This window comes from Enhydra lutris, unplaced genomic scaffold (genome assembly GCF_002288905.1).
Source record: "Enhydra lutris kenyoni isolate GAN:26980312 unplaced genomic scaffold, ASM228890v2 scaffoldscaffold24, whole genome shotgun sequence".
Taxonomy (NCBI): Eukaryota; Metazoa; Chordata; class Mammalia; order Carnivora; family Mustelidae; genus Enhydra; species Enhydra lutris.
In genome coordinates this window covers 4,162,300-4,183,142 of record NW_019154108.1, presented here as the reverse complement: position 1 = coordinate 4,183,142, position 20,843 = coordinate 4,162,300, and the positions used below count along the sequence as shown (strand labels likewise).

Here is a 20,843-nt window from a genome sequence, read left to right as displayed (position 1 = left end):
CAGATGGGGACACGTCCTGTCAGAGTGGGAGGTGAGGGAAGGACGTCTCCGCTGGGATGGCGATGCCAGCAGATGGGGACACGTCCTGTCAGAGTGGGAGGTGAGGGAAGGACGTCTCCGCTGGGATGGCGATGCCAGCAGATGGGGACACGTCCTGTCAGAGTGGGAGGTGAGGGAAGGACGGGTACCTCATGCTGTGCCTTACGTTGCATCAGCCCAGCTGCCCCAGGAGTACGGGAGCCTCAGGTGATCCCCTGCGCTGGTGCCTTTGGGTTTTCTTCGTGACCAGTGGTTCTAACAGCCACCGGACCTGAGATACAAGTAAAAATGGATGTCTTGTGCCATACGAACATTTTAGCCAGGGAAGGAAACTGGTTTGGCATTTTGGAGCGCAGAAGGTTGTCCTTACAAAAGACTTTTATGGCCTGGAGTGAGAGCATTGTGAGTGAGGGGCCTCCATTTCTTCACTGGAGGGTCTGCCCACCTCTGCCGCTTTGCCTTTCTTTGTGAGGACTTGCCTAGGCCGGAGAGGAGGCCCACGGCACCCCCATTCCGGACAATTTCTTAGCTTTCCTCTTCTGCAGTTTTCTGTCTTCGTATGGTAAAGCGAGCCATACAGAGAAGGGAGCTCACCCGATATGAGATCATTTTAAATTGTACTTTAGGTCATGTAAACCTTTGAGAGAGAATTCTGAACTAAATCTCAAATCTTTTTTTTTTAAATCTGAGATTGCAAATTTGGCAGATGTACTCCCTTAATAAGAAACATCTTATTTGGATAAGTATTTGGGTTTCTTTCACTGGTAGCTTAAAATTTCAGTATCGGAGTTACCATTTGAGGATTAAGTATTAAAAAAATTCTCTGTTCCTCCAGACTCTCACAGATTCCATTCTTCCAGTGACTTACTGGCACGTCGAGGAACCTTTCTTCTCAAGGTGGTAACATTTCCTTGCACTAGTATTCTGAGTGATGTATTTTCCCCTGAATTTGCTGAATAGAATGTGTGAGGTTTATGTGTTCCAAACCTATAATATCTCCCATGATCTTAACATAATTTATCTCTTACAAGGAGTGTTTTAAAAGTAATAAAAATAGGAATAAATGTTTTGGTGCAATAACAGTTATTAATGAGATCCTTGGGGGCTGGCTGAAATTACTCTGTCTTCTCTGTCTTTTCTCAATATCCAGAATTTTTGCTTCATCTTTTCTCACTTTTAAAAAAAATTCCAGTGTAATTAGCATACAGCATTAGTTTGAGATGTACAATATAGTGATTCAACGTTTCTATACCTTTTTTAAAAAAATTTTATTTATTTGTTTGACAGAGATCACAAGTAGACAGAGAGGCAGGCAGAGAGAGAGGGGGAAGCAGGCTCCCTGCCAAGCAGAGAGCCCAACGGGGGGCTCAATGCCAGGACCCCGAGACCATGACCTGAGCCGAAGGCAGAGGCTTAACCCATTTTCCATACCTTACTCAGCGCTTGTCACAACAAGCGCACTCCTTCGTCCCCATCACCTAGTTCACCCATCCCCGCACCCACCTCCCCTCTGGTGACCATCAGTGTGTTCTGTGTAGTTAACAGTTAGTTGCTCAGTTTGTCTTTTTTTTCTTTGTCCATTTGTTTTGTTTCTTAAATTCCACATGAGTGAAATCATATGGTATTTGTCTTTCTCTGACGTCTTTCACTTGGCATTATACCCTCTAGATCCTTCTGTGTTGCTACAAATGGCAAGATCTCATTCTTTTTTATGGCTGAGTAGTATTCCACTGTGTATAAATATATACACCAAATATATACACTGACAGACAATGTCCACATCGTCTGTCAGTGGACACTTGCATCTATAATTTAGCTACTATAAGTGACACTTAAGTAAACGTGGGGTTCATTTATCTTTTCAAATTAGTGTTTTTGTATTCTTTGGGTAAATACCCAGTAGTGGAATTAGTGAATCATACAGTAATTCTGTCTAACTTTTTGGGGCCCCTCCATACTGTTTTCCACGGCAGCCACACCAGCTTCCATTCTCACCAACAGTGCTAGAAGGTTCTTTTTTCTCCACGTCCTCACCAATACATGCTTCTGTCTTTCCATACTTTGATTGGGCGGACATTTCAGTTGAAGATAGATTATCATCCTTCACCAAATATCGTCTTAACTTACCTTTTTTCAAGTTAAGCTCTTTGTAAGATCAAATTACGTATTTTTCCACTTACCTGGTTTTAGCTGAAAACTATTTTAATTTGGGTCTTCTTTAGAAAAAGAAACAACACATTTCGTTTTTATATAGAATAAACTTTGTTTTTATTATAGATATGGATCAAAAATAAAAGTTTTTATGTACATATGACATGTAGTGCAAACCAAAGGCTTTGAAATACCACGGATAGACATGTTGTTGGAAACAAAAGGAGATGAGTCATGGGTGTTAGGATGGCCGTCCTGGAACTGCAGGAGGGGGTCGCCTAGTGAAAACAAAAGAAAACAAAATAACAGAAAAACACAGATGCAGAGGAAGAAAACAATGTTTAAATTATAAGACAAATCCAAATAAAAGCATGCAAAATGATTTCATGAGAGTCAAATTCAAATCAGACGAAAACATGCAGACATGCAGGGGAAATGAGAGCGCCACATGGCAAAGCAGGCATTTCCCAGGACTCTTCCTGGCGACAGGCCGTGCGCTCGGTGGGAGCCACGAGAGCCCGCTCCAGAACCTTGTTTTGTACCACGGGATGACAAATCCACGCAACCATATCCAGGAGACTCAGAAATAGCACCAGAGCCCAATACCTTTATGACCTTGAGTATTTGTTTCGGAGCCCTGATTTTGTGACGTTCGGCTCCTTCCACCGATTCCAGGAAATGTTACATCTCCAGAGGGAGAGGGAGTGGGAAGAGAAGTCACGACAGGTAAAAAACCACTTTCAAGATGAGGGAAATTAGACGGTGTCAGGAGAGCAGTGAGCAGTGTGATCCCGTGAACAGTCACGCAGAAAATGTCAGGAGTTGAGCTTGGAGAACAGGATTTGCCAGTAAGAAACTGCCCCCCATGACTCTCCCGATAGCATAACTGTCCAGGCCCGCGGAAGCCTGGGGTCTGTCTCGGTCGCCTGCAGCCGCAGTTCTGGTTTATTCGGCGCGGGGCGCGGGTGACCCAGTTTGCTGGATCTTTCTCCATCCCCCGCCTGGTTTGCGTGGCGTCGGGCGACGTTTGTGGAATGAGGGTGCAGACCGTGTTTCGTTCTGCCCTCGGCCTCTCCAGACGGTTGGCTGCTGGGGGAGTCGGCGCCGCGTCGCCGTGCGCGGCCGTGAGAGTGGGACAGCAACAGGCCGGATGACACTTTCCCACTGGCTTCCGGCAGACGTCTGCACTTTAATTTCCTCTTTCCTACCACATCGGTAATGAGCTCGGGGCCCCAGCGAGCCACGGAACAGGGTGAGGTGAGCTTCGTACCCTGCTCCCGGGGGACTGCTTTCTGGCCATTCATGCGGGCGTGCGACAGGCCAACACGCCCCCTCCCCGCCTGCTCTGGGAACTCCAGTGAGCCGAGCCAGGACGTCTACCGAAAACAGAAACAAACACTCCTTTTTCATCTTCTAGAGACGTTGATGGAGCCGGACTGACGGGACTGTTTCCGAGCCGCGGTGAAAACCTTCCCTTCCCTCAAGGCCGAGACCGGACCGGCTCCTCTCTGGTCCGGTTCCAGCCCGCTGTGCCGTGCGGGCCCCGCAGCCGCGGCCGTGAGGAGGCTCGTTTCTGGTGACCTTTCAGCCGCGGGGGTCTGCGGGCCTTTAGCTTTCGAGACCCAGCTAATGGGTCTCCCTGGTGTGTTCGTGAAGAAAGTGTAATTAAGTTCCCGTCAGGCTCACTGAGATTTATTACCTGCCCGGCAAGCAGAAACAGTTTTTGAGCTCGGAAGGGGCTTTAGAACACTTTAATGACCTCAGCAGGGTGGGGAGGTGAGCCATTAACCCGAGCGGCCAGTCGCAGGGCTGAAGAGACCGTCCGTTAGCAGATGCCAGAGCACTTTCCCGTCTGCTCGTTTGGGCGCGCTCACCCCGAAACAGGACCAGAAACTGTCTTGGTTAGTTTCAGCCACGGCTAGAGTGTTTGCCGCAAACATCAGAGTGACACTGAGTCCCCCTGAGTCCCCCAGGCGGCTCCTTTCTTCTCCTCTTCACTCTCCCGCACCAACTTTCCTCTCATGGCCAAAAAAGCATTGTCCAGGATGACACCACGCAGCGGCTCAGAGTTAGCGCTAGCATGGGTTTGGGGGTTTGGGTTTTCACTGTTTCTTTTCCAGAACTTTCCGTATAACTTACACAATGCCAAAGTGCCCAAAGGCAAGTGCTGGAAACTGTCTGGGCTTTCCCCATGAAGAGCTATAAACGCACCTCCTCACGCTGTGGCTACCTCTGACGTGGAACACTGAGCTGAAATGCTGAGGTTTTGCACATACATAAAATTTGCCAACAAATTTTAAAGTTTAGAAGCATGCAAGCAAATTTGCCTAATCAGGATTCTAATTTCAGGTTATACCTTCTTAAGTTTTCTGAAAAATAGCTTCAAAGAATCGTTGGGCCAGAACAGGAAGGGAAGGAGTCAGGAGAAGCTGCATCTAGAACACGGGCGTTGTTCACATACAGAAGACTCAATTTTCAATGGAAGGATTAGTTACCCACACTCTCTCGGATCTACCGCAACGCTTCAGTCTGTTCTTACGGTGAAATTCCTCTAGCAGCGCCCCTGGGAAGGCTTTATGACAATCTCACAAAACATTCTCTGCTTGTTTGCTTTGCCCAGCATTTAGGGAACTCAGTATCTCAGATCAGTGGATGAGCCTGAAGGCTTGGGAAAGTGAGACAGAAACGGCAATAAGGATAGGCATTCCTTTCTGTTTTTGTTTGGTAATCTCTAAATTTTAAATCAGTCTGGATCCATTCCTTTACAGGAATATAATGGGGTAATGTAATTAATTTAAAGGAGCTTTTCTTTCGAGAGAGAGGAGAGAAAGAGAAAAGGTTGTATGGAAAATGATCTGCATCCTCCACAAGGCTTGCCGTATATTACGGCTAATCTAGGTCTTTCCAAGACCTGTATTGCGTGTGTGTCTGCAGTCTGCTTTCGTGCCCCTCCTCTGTACTCTCACTCACGGGGTCTAGTACACCACTGGGATACGGTGGGATCGTCCAGGAAGACTGTCCCAAGTTGGGAGCGCTAGTTGCTCTTCCATTTGATTTTACCCTTGGCATGGTGATCATGACAGTCTGTACTGGACTAATCCTGCTCAAAGCCTTTTCTCTCTAACCTGACGCCACCGAAGCCACGTTCCCTCACACTAGACCTGTGAGATGCTTTATGAACAAAGTATGGTGGTCAGATAAATCTGCGGAACATGTAGACACTGACCCTTCCTTAGAGTGTCACGGTGCAGTCTGATACCAGAGTTTCTGTAAAGTATTCCAGGAAAGAGACGTTTAATTTTTAGTCATCATTTCCCAAGTGTATTTCATCAAGAAAGCCTGGGTATGCGTATGTGCAAAACCGACTGAAATCTCGTGGAATACACTTGGGGAAACTCTGGATGAAGACTGTCATTTTAGCCACCATCTCTTGCATGTAGTCTCGTTATTAGGTGGCCACAGTGGGAAAGAGCACCAGCAAAGGGTCTGCATCGTGGCAATGCCAGGTGTGCGCTGAAGTACGAAGTGGTGGGTCTGGGAACCATCTGACCCAAACTCCAGATAGATTTCTCAATCTGAAATTTAAAGATTCCTGCAGAAAAACAAGAATCTTGACAACTGAGAAGATGTTTACACTGATGCCAGAATTATTTTAAAAATACAAATGGTAATTTGCCAAATAGTTACCAAATAAGTAGTTTGCCAAATAAGGTCTGTTGGTTTGGGTAATTTCCATTAGAAACTATTCTGAATAAGAATCATGCAGTAGAACTCCTACATATGCACGCACACCCCCCACACCCCAACACAAGTGTACAGCAGGATTCTCCTCCTCTTTTGGTAAAAAGCTTCCTTTGGATGCATTAATGGCTCCAGTCATGGAAGATGTTGTGATACGAAGAAGAAATTACAACAGGAAAGCGGGAGTTAATACAACAGCCTTTGCAATTCATCTTTTCCCAGTGAATGTATCCTGAACAGAGAGGGAAAGTAAACCAGCGTTCTCCTCCCATTCACTTCTTGTCTCCTGCTTTTGGATGGACGCTCAATCTGGGACTACGTACATTGGTAAGGGACCTGTCATCAAAACTCTGTAACAGAGAGTCTTTCTCTGTGTTCTGGAAACTGAGGACAAGGATGTGTATAGCTAGTGTGTAGCACTCTACTCTTCCATTCTCTTACTATTAGGGAAACTAAAGGGGTAGCTTCTCCCTTTGATGCCCAATGAGTGCATGAAGGCCAACAGTTGAGTCAAGAGCTCGACTGCTTTCTGTAAGAAATGCCTTCTGTGGACCTGACATGGGGGCAGAGTGTCCTTACTCCCTCTGCTTCCAGGGTTTTTCATGAACACTTCCTCTTCAGTGGCAAAACGAGACGGGGCCTCTTGTCAGTTGTCACACTGCACCCTCCACCTGGCTAAGGCTTGTGCCCTTTTGAAACCTAGTCCAACACGGAGTTTGAATCAGAAATGAAATCTCTCCTACTCTCCTGTCTTTGATTTGTCCAATTTGCTCCCTTTAAAAATCTTGTCCTCCCTCAAATTAATGACAGTAATGCCAAATGCTATTATTCCCCGTTTTGGTAATTCTGGGCCAATTTTATAAGTATTCAGAAGTCTCAGATCTTACTGATATGCACAGGTATGACCCAAATATATTATACAAGAACGAAGAAGGGGGGAGTCCTTCAAATGTTACCATTTATTTCAGGTTCAGAAATACAGCTTCACATTTTCACAATAGGTACATGTGACCTTCAAGAATGGTACAGGCTTCAGGAACTTGCTTCAAAAATTCCATTCACAGAGTCCATCCATATATCAGCATTAAGAAATCCTGAAAGTGCCAAGAAGACAGTGGAGAGTGTTCTGGCTCAAATTAATTAAAGAATCAACAGAGAAGGTAAGATTTTGCTTCTACACACGGCTTCATAAAAAAGCAAAAGGGGAATTTGATTCAGAAAAGTGAGAAAAAAGAAACATAGATGAGCAAGCAACACAGAGGCTGTACATATGAAATTAAACTTAAGTCACGGTGAAATTTCTAGTTGAGAGGAATCATTTTTTTTTTTATCAAACTGGTAGCAGACAGTGCAAGAGGTCAACAGAGTAAATCTTTTGTCATATTTTTTGAAAACATTACACAATGAGCAAAGTTTAAGGAATTCAAAGGGTAAAAAATTAAGAAGAAACGAATGCCTTGAGCTGAGCCATGTGTGAAACCCCAGACCAGAGAGGTGAGAAGTCTCACCGGTATACCAGCATGAACAGGTCTTAAGACAAACAGGAGACTCTTCCTTGAGTTTCCTCTCTCGCTCTCACACATACACACATTCTTACACATATGTACAACTAGCAATGCGTATGCTACACATGCTTCAAAATATTCTGAAGGTTTCACAATACAGAGCACCGCGTGATTTTAAGCATACCAACTGGACGGGATGACTTAAGATTATCTAGGAGACACATTGAAACTTCTAAGAAAGGAGTGAGTGATCTAGGGAACTAATCACGTATTTTTCTACAGTCATCTAGTGTTCTTCACGTTAAACTCTGAGCTCACAGCTAGCAGTCCTCTTGGTGAAGCAGACGTAAAACTCAACCTGAGTCTTACATCTTCTCTCCTTCGACTGGATTCCATGGTACAGAGACCTCCTATTTAGGTCGTATTCTCAATGTTAAGGAGATAACTGTCAATTTCAAATACTTATCTTGTTTGCCAAATGAGAAATGTTTACCTGAAACAAGGGATGGATGACCTACCACTGAGGTACTAAGTAACAACTTCTCTGCATGTTTAGCGAATTTACTCAGAAGAGCTCACTCTTTTTATTACATTGCAGTATCCCTCCACTTTATTTTTTGACATTTACCGTGGAGGAAAAAAATGACTATGTAGACCAATTTAAGCTTTTTAAGATTCAGCTCAGCAATCCAAGAATCATAATTCCAATCAGGGTTCTTAGAAGTGGGTTTCCTGATCTTACGCTACATTCGGCAAAGGACGTTTCTCCTTAGATACGCAGTGCTGTGGGCCTCGGTACAAATGTCTGTGGATGTTGTCATGGTCATTCTGAGCATTGTGCCTGTCCTGGAAGACATTTTGGAACCTCACGTATGTTACCACGGTTCTACGAACCTCTGTTACGTATTCTAGCAGACCCTCCAGAGTGAGCTCTTGAATTAACACAGTTTAAAAAATATATTCATACCCCCCCCCACAAAGCACATGTATACATGAATATTTACACCCACACGTAGCATATATACACAATGCACACACAATCACACATGCTCGTGGCATTTTAACAAGGGTTTTTAAACCTACCTACCCAAAGGGGCACCAAAACACGTGTACTTACAGAAATGAATTTCCCATGTATATACTGTATACACAGACACATGCATTGAAAATATGTTTGTACACAGGAAACGTCAACATTTATCACATACTGGTATTAGGTCCCATTTCATATTTGAGAATTATGGCTACAGTCTATACTAAAAAATCATAAAATTAATCTATATGACTACATTTAAATTCTAAGTTTAGAAGGCTTACAGTTCTATCCCAGGAACTGGTTTCATCATCACGTTTTGGAACAGAACAAGTTTGTTGCTGAACAAGTAGGCAACTGGCTAATAAACAGGCCCTACTGCTTTTCTGTGTTACAAAAGTCAGCTAAAAGCAACATTCAGAAGAGTAATCTTGGTAGATGACTTCTGGAAATGCAATATATCTGCTCTAAATTGATACTATTTCAATAATCTGTCCACAGTTGAGTAAATGGTTATTCCAATTAGTCGATAAGCGTGCAAGTGACAAGAAGTGACGTACCTATCAAACAGGCATACACAGTGAATTTTTCCAAATCCTAAAGATACCGTATGTTTTATTTTGCTAAAAATCTGTTGTGTAGATGGCATCAGAGCGGTCGGTTAGGAGGAAGCTACTCAAAAGATGAAAGGGTACGGGAAACTCTTAGCTCATGAAGCTACATTCCCACCTTAGGGCCTGGCATGAACAATGCACTTCGCACACATCTTAGAGCTTCTGACTTCATTCACCTTGACATCTCCTTTTAGCAGGATGCAAACCCTTTGCGAAATGGTATTAAAACTAATCCTAGTACTGCGGCAAACAAAGTATTCTCCAACGTGCTTCTGGAACTCCAGGGGAGGCTGGGTTCTGTTAGACATAACTGAGAAGAGGTAAGAGAACAAAAATGTGCCTACAGAGACAAGCGGGACAGGGGAACTGCAGGCTCATAATCCAAGAGCAAAAGCCAGAGATGACAAATGCCATTGTTTACGACTACAGAAGATCAGTGGAAAGAAAGTTGGAAAAACCTCTCCAATTTTCTTTGACATGGTTTGTGCTGATCTAAGAACACACCAGTGGTTATCCACAATATTTTCCTTTGACAGAAGGAAATTTTTGAAATACAGCAAAAGGCAAAACCACGTTTAGCACAAAGCCAAACCCTGAAGTATATAATCCTCTAGCTGCCTGTTTTAGAGAATTCAAAGGAAGAAGCAAAGGGAGTCCGAAAGAGGGAGTTTTATGAAAAGATCTCGTAGATCATTTTGTTTTACTGTGGACATTTACGTAACACGTTTCCGTTTAGCTGCAGCACTGTTTTTTAAAAACACATTACGTACTTTGCACAGCTGTTCCATTCACAAAGAATTAAGAATTTTTTCAAATGAGGGGGAGAAAAAAGATAAGAGAAGATTCAGGCTGGTGACTTGGGGTGGTGGTCTATACAGAATCACTTGTAACTTAAAAGTTGAAAAGTTCTTTTTGTAAATCTCGTAGTCTCTGATGGTTGCCTACTACAAGTGGGGTAGCTGTAGCCCCTTAGAATAACTTCAAAACAATGCCATTCCGCTTGGCAAGTTCTCTTTTTAATAATGGCTGAAAGTTTTTCCTTCATACTTTATGGGTGTCTGCTTTGGGTATAAAGTACACAGGAAATTAAAGCTAAGTGAACATACAAATCATGTTTGCTGCTTTCAAAGGGAGACATTTCAGTTGGTGAAACCTGATTTACTTCTGTGGAATATGAAATAGTGTCCTGGGACGCTGCCGTTCAGTGAGGACTTGCTGTCTGGGAACAGTCAGCAGACAGCACTCCATTCGGCTTCTGGCTGTTTCCTACATGCTGATCACCTGGTCCTACTTCGTCTACAGCTCAGCCTCCGGACTGAACTATTAACCCCCAGGCTAAACCGATTTTGTAAATTTTTGCGGTGTTAGCATTTGCCAGGTTGCTGTAGATCTCAGTGTCTTAGTTCCACCTTTTGGAATGACCTGTGCAGAGACTCTGAGGTACGGCTGTAGAGCGTGAGTTCCTGCACTTGAAGCACGGCATCCCTCATGAAACGACTTTTATTTTCATTCCAGGGCCCCCTTTAAAAACGGCCATCCCAGAGCAAGGCTCAAGATGTATTAAGCAAGCCTAGAATGGATGGAAAGTTCGTTAAACCGGCTTTAAAGGTAGGATGAATTCTTACACGAGGGAATTACAAATTAGCTTGGAAAGAGAAAAACTTGCTCCAACCACATAAATAAGTACACTACACTTCGTGTCACAGTGGAGTTAGCCACGCCTACATCTCGATCGGTGTGGGATGTTAAATATTTCCCATGTCAGCCTTCACTGTAACCTACAGGGAGGTGAATATATATGTGAACAAAGAAATTAGGTATTTCCAGACACTTCTAGAGATGTGACATTTTGCTTCTTCCTTGAACTCTGAAACTAACTAGCCAAATCTTCTGACCGACTACCAGAAAATTAAGCTTTGATTCGCTGTTGAATATGCTTCGAGCATGAAGCAAAACACATCAGGATGAGGAGAAGCTCTCTAGAGCAAGCAATGCGTTAACTTTTCCTCTGCAAACTACTTTGTGCTTCTGGAAAAGTCTATTCTTAAGGAATCCTAATTAAAAAAAAAAAATCACTTCCTAGCAGTCCTATGAAATAAAGAGAATGGAAAGAGGATCTAAATAGGTCATTAGAGTAGGAGGAAACATTCACGATAGACAACATAATTTCTATCAGCCAAAACAGAATGTGGGAAAGTAAATACACGTATGGCTTAGGTCTAAGCGCGTCTCAAAGCTCTTAAGAATTACACTTAATGGGCTACCTGGTGGGTAACCTAGGAACTCGTCCAAAGCAATTTCAAATATACGCCAGGGTAGGCAAACAGTCTCTCAAAATACAGGGCTGCTATACAGACCTACCCTTGGTCAGTACAACATCTAAAGCCTCGAAGGGTCAGCAGTTTTCCAGAGTCAAACTCCGAAGGTCTGATACACCATGAGCGATGACGATGAGTGACGAATGCGTTAGTAAAACGGGTTACTTGCCTACTGATGTCCGCACATGCGACTACTCATGATTTACTGATCAAATATGCTGCTTTCACATAATTCATTAGTAATTAATTGCCAGGCCAGACACTTCGTTTAGTCTAACAGGGAGGATTCTAGTGGACGGATTATAGTGGGACGAGTTGGTGATGGGGGTGGTCTCCGGCTAGAAAGAGAGAAAGAGAGAGGTAAAGAACAAGTAGAATATCTAGCAGAAGGTCGCCCCAGAGACACAGAGCGTCAGCACACACATGCCCATGCGGAGACAGGCCAGCAGCGGCGGTTGCCATCTGTCATGGTTCGGACACTGTTACCTGTCAGCTAGCATTCTGAGACAAAAATGAAGGATTTTGTCATATGCAAATCTTTCTCAAAACAGAAGCTGCCCCTCCCAATACTAAAACAAACAAACAAACAAAAACCCCAAATCATTTGAAAGCCCCTCTGAAGGTGTGCTGTGCATTTCTCAGCCAACAGAGATGGGTACAGAGGGAGCCGTGTCATGCTATGGCTGCTCCAGGCACTTACAAGGTATGTTAGGCCTCAGAGAATGATGCTCTTTGAATTTTTATTTCCCTTTATATAATATCCTTCCTCTTTTCTTCTTACTGTTACAATGTTATCACTTCTTATTGCCTTCAGCAGTAGCTTTCTCCAGTTTGTTCTATATTTTACTTCTAATTTGCAGGGCCCTGGAAACCGGAGAATCCGGGTTTGGGAGTTCTCTACAGGAAGTGAAAGAAGGCTCCGGAGGAGTATTGCTTGCTTTCTGGTTGGTCACATTTCTGAGAGCTGAGGGGGCCGAATCCACAAACTCAGGTGTGAGCTAGACGTAAGAATCTCGACACCACCAAGCAATGCTCTTTTTGTCCTAAACCCCTCCATTTACTTCCCGATGTGTTAGGAACTTTGTGTGTGTACCTGCTTTCATATGTAGTTCTTGGGGAGTAATTTTTATAACCAACAAAATTCAACAAGTTGTACAAATCATAACAACCTTTCTTTTTGATAAAACTCTCCCAGTGACTGTTTCAGAACAATCCCTTTTGGAAGTATAGTCATGTTGGGGAATTTTTTCTGTACCAGAAACACTAACATGATTAAATCAAATGTCCCTTCTCAGGTATGAAGAAATGAAGATAGAAAAATTAAAGAAAATAATTACGAAATGTTAAAAAAATCACAAAGCTATAAAAACTAGACAGTCAAGGAAAAATCAACGAGAAAGAGATCTTGTTGATTAATGGTAGAAGTACGGGCCACTTAGGTGCAAACTCCTAGGTATCGGCGGAGTTCCGCTTGGTCCCGCACCTGAAAAATATCCAAGAGGCTTTAGAGGAAAGGTTTCCTGGGGGTGGGGGTTAAATTCCAATTTAACCTCTTCTGCTAGGCTCGGTACTAGGTGGGCACTCACTTTCTTAAAGTCTAACTAGACATACTTTAGCAGCACAGTAACCAAACTAAACCATCAATACCCGTTATTAAGTTTGAAAAGACAAATAAGTCCTCTTTTTGCAGCCAGTCTGCTGGCCGCTGTGACTACCTGAACTGTTTTGGCCGTTCCCTACTGGGAAGGATCCTCCAGAGTTCTTTTTTTTTTTTTTTTTTTTTTTAAGATTTTACTTATTTATTTGACAGAGATCACAGGTGGGCAGACAGGCAGGCAGAGAGAGAGGAAGGGAAGCAGGCCCCCCGCTGAGCAGAGAGCCCGATGCGGGGCTCGATCCCAGGACCCTGGGATCATGACCTGAGCCGAAGGCAGAGGCTTTAACCCGCTGAGCCACCCAGGCGTCCCCCTCCCGAGTTCTTTTTACTTGTGACCGTGGAGCAGCACTGTCCTTCCGCTCGCACCCCGCTCATCTTCATTTAACGTGGCCACATTTATTTAGCTTATGTCCTGAGTCTTGTACCTGCATCATCTTCTCCTTTGTTGTGAAGTTTCTAGAAGCCGGAGGTCACACCCACTGAACTTGTCTCCTACGGCCTTTAGCATGATGTCACGTGCAGTTAGGCGCTCAGTGCTGTTTCGTTCATCCGCGAGAAGTGCTCTCCCTCCTTTAAGACTCATGCCAGTGAAGTCTTCCCTTCCCCCCATCTTGATGCGGCTGCTTCGGAAGCATCTCAGCGTACGTGTTACAAGCATCACGCTGAACCCTAGTTAGGGTTATAGGGTTATCTCCACTGAGGACGAACTCATCGTCCTGTTCTCGCCGGGGGTGCTTATCGTTCGGCCACGGAACAACCGAACACTGACAACGGAATAAAGTTGCTCCTGGAAGCAGAAGCAACTGCGAAGCGCTTGTGGTACTCACTGATCTTTACATTACGTTCTCTCAAACTATTATGACATCTTTAAAATACGCCCAGTTTCAGGTTAAAGTAACCCATGTATGTACTCAGTCATTAAAGATCCTGAAAGCTCCCCCCTTCTGGAAAAAATGAGCATCCCTTCATTTTTAAGACAATGAAACGCTACTAGAAAGCACTTCAGGAAGAGCGTTAAGTTGCTCGGGTGATTTCCTTAACAAGCAGCGCTGTTTGCCAGCCTCGACAGCAGCAGCACATTTAAAGTTCGTTTCACTGGTCTAGTGCCCGACCATCCGAAGAGCTTCCAAAGACATTCACCTCATAAGACCGTTTGTTTTGGGCAAAGCAAAGTTATTTGTTTGGTACCAGATTTTCCTCAGTTGCTTTGTTTAGGGATGGGCCGCATTACGGAACCCGTCACAGTGAAGCGGAGCGTCGTGCGCCTCGTAGCGTTTCCGGAAACCCAGTGTGGCGCGGGCGGTGCGTTTCCGCTTCCAAAGCACAGGGGGAGCGGGCGCATGCGCAGCTGCGTTCGCCGCCGCAGCTCGCGCGTGTCCTGGACAATGACGGTTTTTGCGAGAATCCGAAGCTCACACGGCGTGGGTGGCGTTGAAGGCGAGCAATGGACTTTCCTGATAGAGCGGGGGGCGCGTTACTTGCCTCCGTCTTTCAATTCTCTTCGAAGAACGGAAGAACTGGTTCTGAGTATTCATGGTGTGAGGCCAGTCTTAGGGGTTGAGAACATATTTATATAGAGAGAGCGAGAACATACAGAGAATTCAGTAGGGCCAGTGGCTTGTGGGGTGCGCCAGCCGCGGGGGAGGTGGTGGAAACGACCGTCCCTCTAGTTCCTCGCTGCCAGGCAGCATGACCCTGTTGAAAGGGCTTGCTCTTTCCGCCTCTCTCTGCCCTTACTCCTCGTCAGGTGGGAGGTGGGAATGATGAGCCTGAAACGTGAGAGCCACACTAGCTCTGTGTAGCGCAGTCTCCCTACTTTTCCCTGTTGACACTGAAATCTCCTGACTCCCAGTCCGGGACGCTTTCTGTTGGACGTTACAGTAGCGTGTTCGAGGCAGCAGTTCTCAAACCGGATTGTGCAACAGAATTCCCTGCTGGGCTTGTTGAAACTCAGATTGCCGGGCACCACACAGAGTTTCTAGTAGGGTGAGACACTTCTAGCAAGTTCCCCGACACGGCTGATGCTGCGGGTCCTGGGACCAGGCTTTGAAAACCATTGTTCTAAGGCATAATAAGTGATTGTCCTCTTGCTTTATTAGCAGCTCCATTCACTTGCCAGATATAATACAAGCAGAAAGAGGAAGTACTAGAAAAAAGTCTCAAGAAGAAGGAAGAAATGGCTATAGAAATACTTGATACATTTGAGAATTAGACTTAAGCACGGGTCAGATCAGTTTTAGGTTTATTTCGTAAAGACCAAGATACTGTAATGTTCTTGTAAATCATCCCAGAAAAATAACTACTTGCTTAGGGAAGCTTGTATTTGCTTCTGAAAATGGCAGTTAAGTGTAGAAAGGAAGCATCTATACACCCGATTCCCAGTTCTCATCTCTGGAGAGGGTATGACTGAAGTCCAATCTAATTAGCTAGATAAAGCCCTCCCTCCCACCCCCACAAAAAAGAAAAGAAAATCCTCCAAAAAGATAGAGATGAACACATCTAGAGGAATGATATCTGCCTACCAGGGTACTACTTGCACAAAAAAGGATATTCAATAGGCTTCTCTTGAACCGCAAGTTCTACTTATTAAATATAATCCAGGCTTTAAAATACATCTGTCTCAAAAATTCAATTTACATATAATTACATATTGCATGTAATTACATTTAGGATGATGGGAGAGTCATACATGCCAGGTTTCTAGAGGCCACAAGGATCTGATAGCAACTGGCCCAACTTGTTTATCTTATTGATGAAATGGGTAAAAAAAATTTTTTTCTCTTAAAGGGTTTTGTGTACCGAACCACAGGAAGTAAGGTTACAGCTGACGAATTTCTTAGAAAACCAGAAAACAGAACTAAAACAAAAACTGCTTCTGAGTTTTCTCACATCAAGCAGAGCATCTGTGCAGGGGGCTGTGCTGTTTTCAAAGCAGCCGCGGGCAAGAGGGGCGCCGGCGGCATCGCTAAGCCGGGCTGGGGGGCTGCCCAGCGTACGTCCCTCTCGGGAACTGTAACACCTTGCTTCTCCACCATCCTCTTGAATTACTTAATCCTCCTCTCCTTTTTCAAAGTTTAAGGCATGTAGGTATAGTTTATCATCTGAGTGACATAAACTTCCTGTGAACCCGGAGTATTCCTCCTCCTGCTTATAATCTGCCATGGCACCTGCAGGGGGCACTGTCCCACCCGGTGGCTCGGTGTGCAAGAAGGCGGACGCCCAAGGACGGGTCAGGGGCGCACCTCCCGGGGAAAGGGAAGGGCCGCTGACTGGGACCCGGGACTGTGTGCTGCAGGTGTCTGCGCTGGTAGCCACGCGGACCCAGCCTTCTGAGCACAGTCGTGCTTGTGAGCCTTTATTAACAAGACCGATTTTACATATCTACAAGCTACGAGGCCAAGTTTTAAAAAAAAGCTACAGCGGTCAGGACATTGTCCACATGGAAGATAATAGTTTGTAATTTATTATTAAAACTACTATAGGCTTCCCTCCAGCATATTTTTGGCCTTTTCAGCTTTAGTAACAAAATGAGCCAATACTGTCCAAGAACAGTTTACAGTAGATGTTGGAAAGAACACAGAACTTGGAGTCCTTTAAGTGGACTCTAGTCCATTCTCTGGCACGATTCGTGCTGCATACTAGAGCCAGCGTTTCTGTCCCCTGTGAAAATGAACCCGTGATTTTATAACATATGTCACCGGGAAAGTATGAATCAGTTGATAGACTCTGAAGTAAGAACAGAAGGGAGAAAATAGTCCCCAATTGTTATTTGATGATACAAACATCTAATACCCTGTACGAATTAGTCCCTGAGCGGAATGGTAACATAATCCCCCTTGCCACATTTTCTTTACATAATCTTAAACACCAGACTTGGATTTCACCCCGAGGGATGGTACAGATGTGCCCATTTCTGTGGCTGTAGCTACCAGGCAGCCTGAAGGAGGACTTGCCCACATTAACTGCTCAGTTGGTGATTCGTAAAAAAGAATTTTACAGTAGCATTCGGCCACGCAAGCCTCTCAGTAGACCAGAACGAGAAAGTGTCTGTGTTTAGATTGTTTCTCCAAATACACTAAATATTGGGCTAATTCCAAAATAAATTTTGATTAAGCACTGCACATCAACTCATTCTGTATTAGTTCATTCCCTCAGTAAGCCCCATTCACGTGCTACGTGCGGGATTAAGAGTTAGATGTACAGAGACCTGATCCCTGCCCAGGAGTTTCTACTGGTGATGGGGAGAGAGACCAGTAAACCGTGCCGACAGCGCAGAAGATGGTGTAAGGGGACGGTGTCTCAGCTTCGGGGGCCCCTGGAGTCTTAGTCTGGGTCGGGGGGAAGGGTTAGGAGGACTTGGGGGGTTACAAGGACTTCCAGAAAACAAGGGAAGTTGAGGGGACTGCAGTCCAGAAACAGGAACTAGTACGTGTGAAGGAAAGCAAGCTAGAAAAAGTCCTGTCCCTTTGAGAAACCGAGCCTCGTCTGGTTCTGTATCGCACGTGTCACAGTGATTTGTTGTGCTCTGAGTCCTAATGCATAAAATGGGTAACTTACAGGCTTTGGAGTTAAGTTAAAATATGATTCCTAAAAAGCACTGCTTTTGAGATTTTTAAAAATGTTGTAGCCTCTGTACTACAGATCACCAACAACAGATATGCTGGCTGGAGGGAAAGACGGAAGGACAGGCGAAGCAGCAGAGGGTTAAGAGGAATACGAGGGGAGAAAAGTGTAGAGAGAGAAAGGACGTGGCTTGGAAAGAGCTCTAGGTGCACATGGCTACTTAGTGAATTTAGGCAGTGTCCCTTCCCATGATTTTTTTCCCCATTTCTCTCCCTTTCTTTCTCTCTCTTTTCTCCCTTCCTCCCTCCCTGCTCTCTCTCCCTCTCTCTTTTGAGCAATCCCCAAAGAGATCTCCAAGAACTTACATGATGTAGAAACTAGTCCCATTGGTTTTGCTGGGGCACAACTATTTCTAACCCTCTTCATCTTCTGTCCTCTTCTGCCTGCCCTTCTCCTCATTCCCGCCCCAGGCACCAGGGGAAGGGGTTGGCCAATGCCGCCATTTGGGGGAAGGAGGAGAGCTTGGGAAGGAGGTGCTAAGAGCCAGCAACTGGGAGAGGCAAAGGTCTACTTCTGAGATGCACATTCTGTTGTCATCTCAAGTCAGTGAGAAGAAGAAAAAGAAGCAAGGATGGGGAGGAAAAAAGCAACACTTTGAACCTCTGTAGAGAACTATAACATTCATTTCTGGTTTAGAAAGACAAAAGACTTTGTGTCCCTCTCTGTTAGAGAGCAGGAACCTGGCAGGCATGAGTATCTGACCGGGGGCCTCACCTCAGACAGGGCAAATAGGGAACTAGAAAAATTGATGGAGAAGTTAACTTTCTAATTCCTTTTATTTTAGTGACAACGACCGACAGAGCACAAGGAATCTGAAGACTTAGAGAAGATTTATGTTGCGCCAACGTTTCATATCACCTGACCGTGACACCTGGTTAGTTCAAAGGCCCATTTTTAAATGTCCCATGGGATACTTTTCTGGTCACTTCTGTCTGTCCAAGGGGCAGAAGCGGAGACAAAGAGCTACAGGTTACTAATTATAATCCCAGGGATTAAAAAAGGAAAAATCCAGCAGGAGGAGCTCTAACCCGCCTTAGAGCTCAAATTTTTAAAATCAAAACCGTTGAACTCAGAGGCAAACAGAGCAGTGGTTGTGCCTCGCAAGTCGCTGTGGCTGTGACCAAACACGTGACCGAGTCCCAGTAAAGGCTCCGCCCGCAGCTGGGGATGAGCCTGCCGGGGCCGAAGGGCCAGCAAAGGGCCAGCATGTCCCCCGTGCACAAGCCTCCTCGTCCTCACACAGCTAAGCTGGGACTGGCTCTGCGGTGCCTGCTCGTACAAAAGAGGGAGCAAAAGGCCGATTTCTAGGCAAGTCTAGAAGTAAGTCCTTTCCTCTCAAAGGGTCCTACTGTTTCTACACGAGACTTCGACACTCGCTCAAACACTACATTTAAAAATGGAATTTTTTTTAAAGATTTATTTATTTATTGGACAGACAGAGATCACAAGGAGGCAGAGAGACAGGCAGAGAGAGAGAGGAGGAAGCAGGCTCCCCGCTGAGCAGAGAGCGCGATGTGGGGCTCGATCCCAGGACCCTGGGATCATGACCCGAGCCGAAGACAGAGGCTTTAACCCACTGAGCCACCCAGGCGCCCCTAAAAATGGAATTTTTATCCGTGGTGGACGGCACTGCAAATGCTCCCCAGTGTTCCCTCGCCCTCACTCGGTGGCTTGATGGGTGCGCTTTTAAAATGAGGGAAATGCTGCATTTGTAAAAATTGGTGCTAAAAGGGCAAGGAATCATATGTCCCCTGGGCCATGTAAAGAGTCTGCAGAAGGAATTACAGTTTTCTAACATACACACACACACACACAACTGGAGCACAAAGAATTCACTCAGGAAAACAGAAGTATATGAATTCAAGAGTTACGGGATTTGGGGGTGAGCCTTTCCATTTTGGACAGTGTTGTGGGAGTGGGCATACAAGATGGTCAGAATTACTTTACCTGAAGGAAACTTTCAACCAATCCCTTTTAATCTTTTGCCAATGAGAAGTCAAACTTTTTGTTTTACACCTTAATGGTATGCCCACATTTTAAATTTTTATACAAGCTTCTACAGAAACTTTAACTAGACCAATTCAGACCAAAAGTCACTAAATAAAGCTAGTCTAGACGGAAAAATCTATGAAAACCATATGTCTTTTAGGCATCTGTCTTACAAAAACTGCCATCATCCTGGAGAAATAGTTCACAAAATACGCTTTTAGGAGAACTGCTGTAATGACCATGGGGACTGTGCTTGAGAAGACAGCTTGCCTAGGGAAAGTCAAGCCAAAATGTTTACCAGTGAAAGGCTCACATTTCTACATACGTTTGTCCGTAAACATCACTGAAGGGACAGGCAAAGGCAGGCATCATTTATATTTCATTATATTTCCATTATCTTAGAAGGGATCAAAAAGGTTTTGTTCCTCTGCACTCCTACAGAATGTTAGACCAAGGGATTTCAAAGCCACCCTGTTCTCACTCACAGAAGACTGTTTTGGATAATGTTGTACGTGGATGAGGCCAAAGAACCAGAACATTTTCTTCTGATTATTACCCTGCTGGCCTGCCACACACAGCAAGGAGGCAGGTGTCCGACACACGTAGCTAAAGGAAGACCATCCTGGATAACTGGACGGAGGGCCCAGCTGGGAGACAAGGGCAATCAGGACTAGGGTCGAAAACGAGTGCAAGGCGAATGCAGCAAAGACGTGTTCTCGAACCCTGCTTTTCTGATTGAATCTTGCTCTCTGAACTGGAGACAGGGTGAGTGCTACCTTCATTATTCCGGCCACATATTTTTATATCCCAGAATGCACATTGAAGAAGTAGCATGAAATCCACAGGAAAAAGAATAGAAAAGCAAATGTTAATGATCAAAATCATAACATTTGAACTGAAAGCTGAGCAGCCTGTGGAGATTATGAGAGTATTTATAAGTCGCAAAGACTCCTTGTGACCCTCGAGGATATTTTCTTCTTGCTCAACAGGGAAAGGGGCTTTGGAAGACCACATAACAATGGCTATTGGCACGAGTGCCCCATTGTGTTGTGCTGTCACCTAGAGGGCTGGGAAAGCACAACAGATGTCGAATGGCTACATCTGGGGAAGAGGTCCTGGGTGGGAGGGGACGAGCATGGTATAAAAGAAGGAAATTTGTAAGATGTAGCTAGT

The 20,843-nt window shown here is 44.8% G+C and overlaps 1 protein-coding gene and 1 long non-coding RNA gene across 4 annotated transcripts in view; one reads left to right on the top strand and one right to left on the bottom strand.

The window, feature by feature from the left end:
- Positions 1-6,904: 6,904 nt before the first annotated feature.
- LOC111150649 lies at positions 6,905-20,403 on the top strand. Its single transcript, XR_002640810.1, has 5 exons — positions 6,905-7,091; positions 10,599-10,691; positions 12,262-12,392; positions 18,466-18,555; positions 20,112-20,403. It is a non-coding gene; the product is annotated as an uncharacterized LOC111150649 (long non-coding RNA).
- Positions 11,619-20,843, bottom strand: part of LOC111150646 (dynamin 3) — a 527,967-nt gene continuing 518,742 nt past the window's right edge. For all 3 annotated transcript variants that reach the window (XM_022508131.1, XM_022508132.1, XM_022508130.1), the window contains one exon: positions 11,619-11,739. In XM_022508131.1, coding sequence (XP_022363839.1) covers positions 11,670-11,739 — 70 coding nt within the window. In that variant the 3' untranslated portion in view covers positions 11,619-11,669. The remainder of the gene's footprint in view (positions 11,740-20,843) is intronic.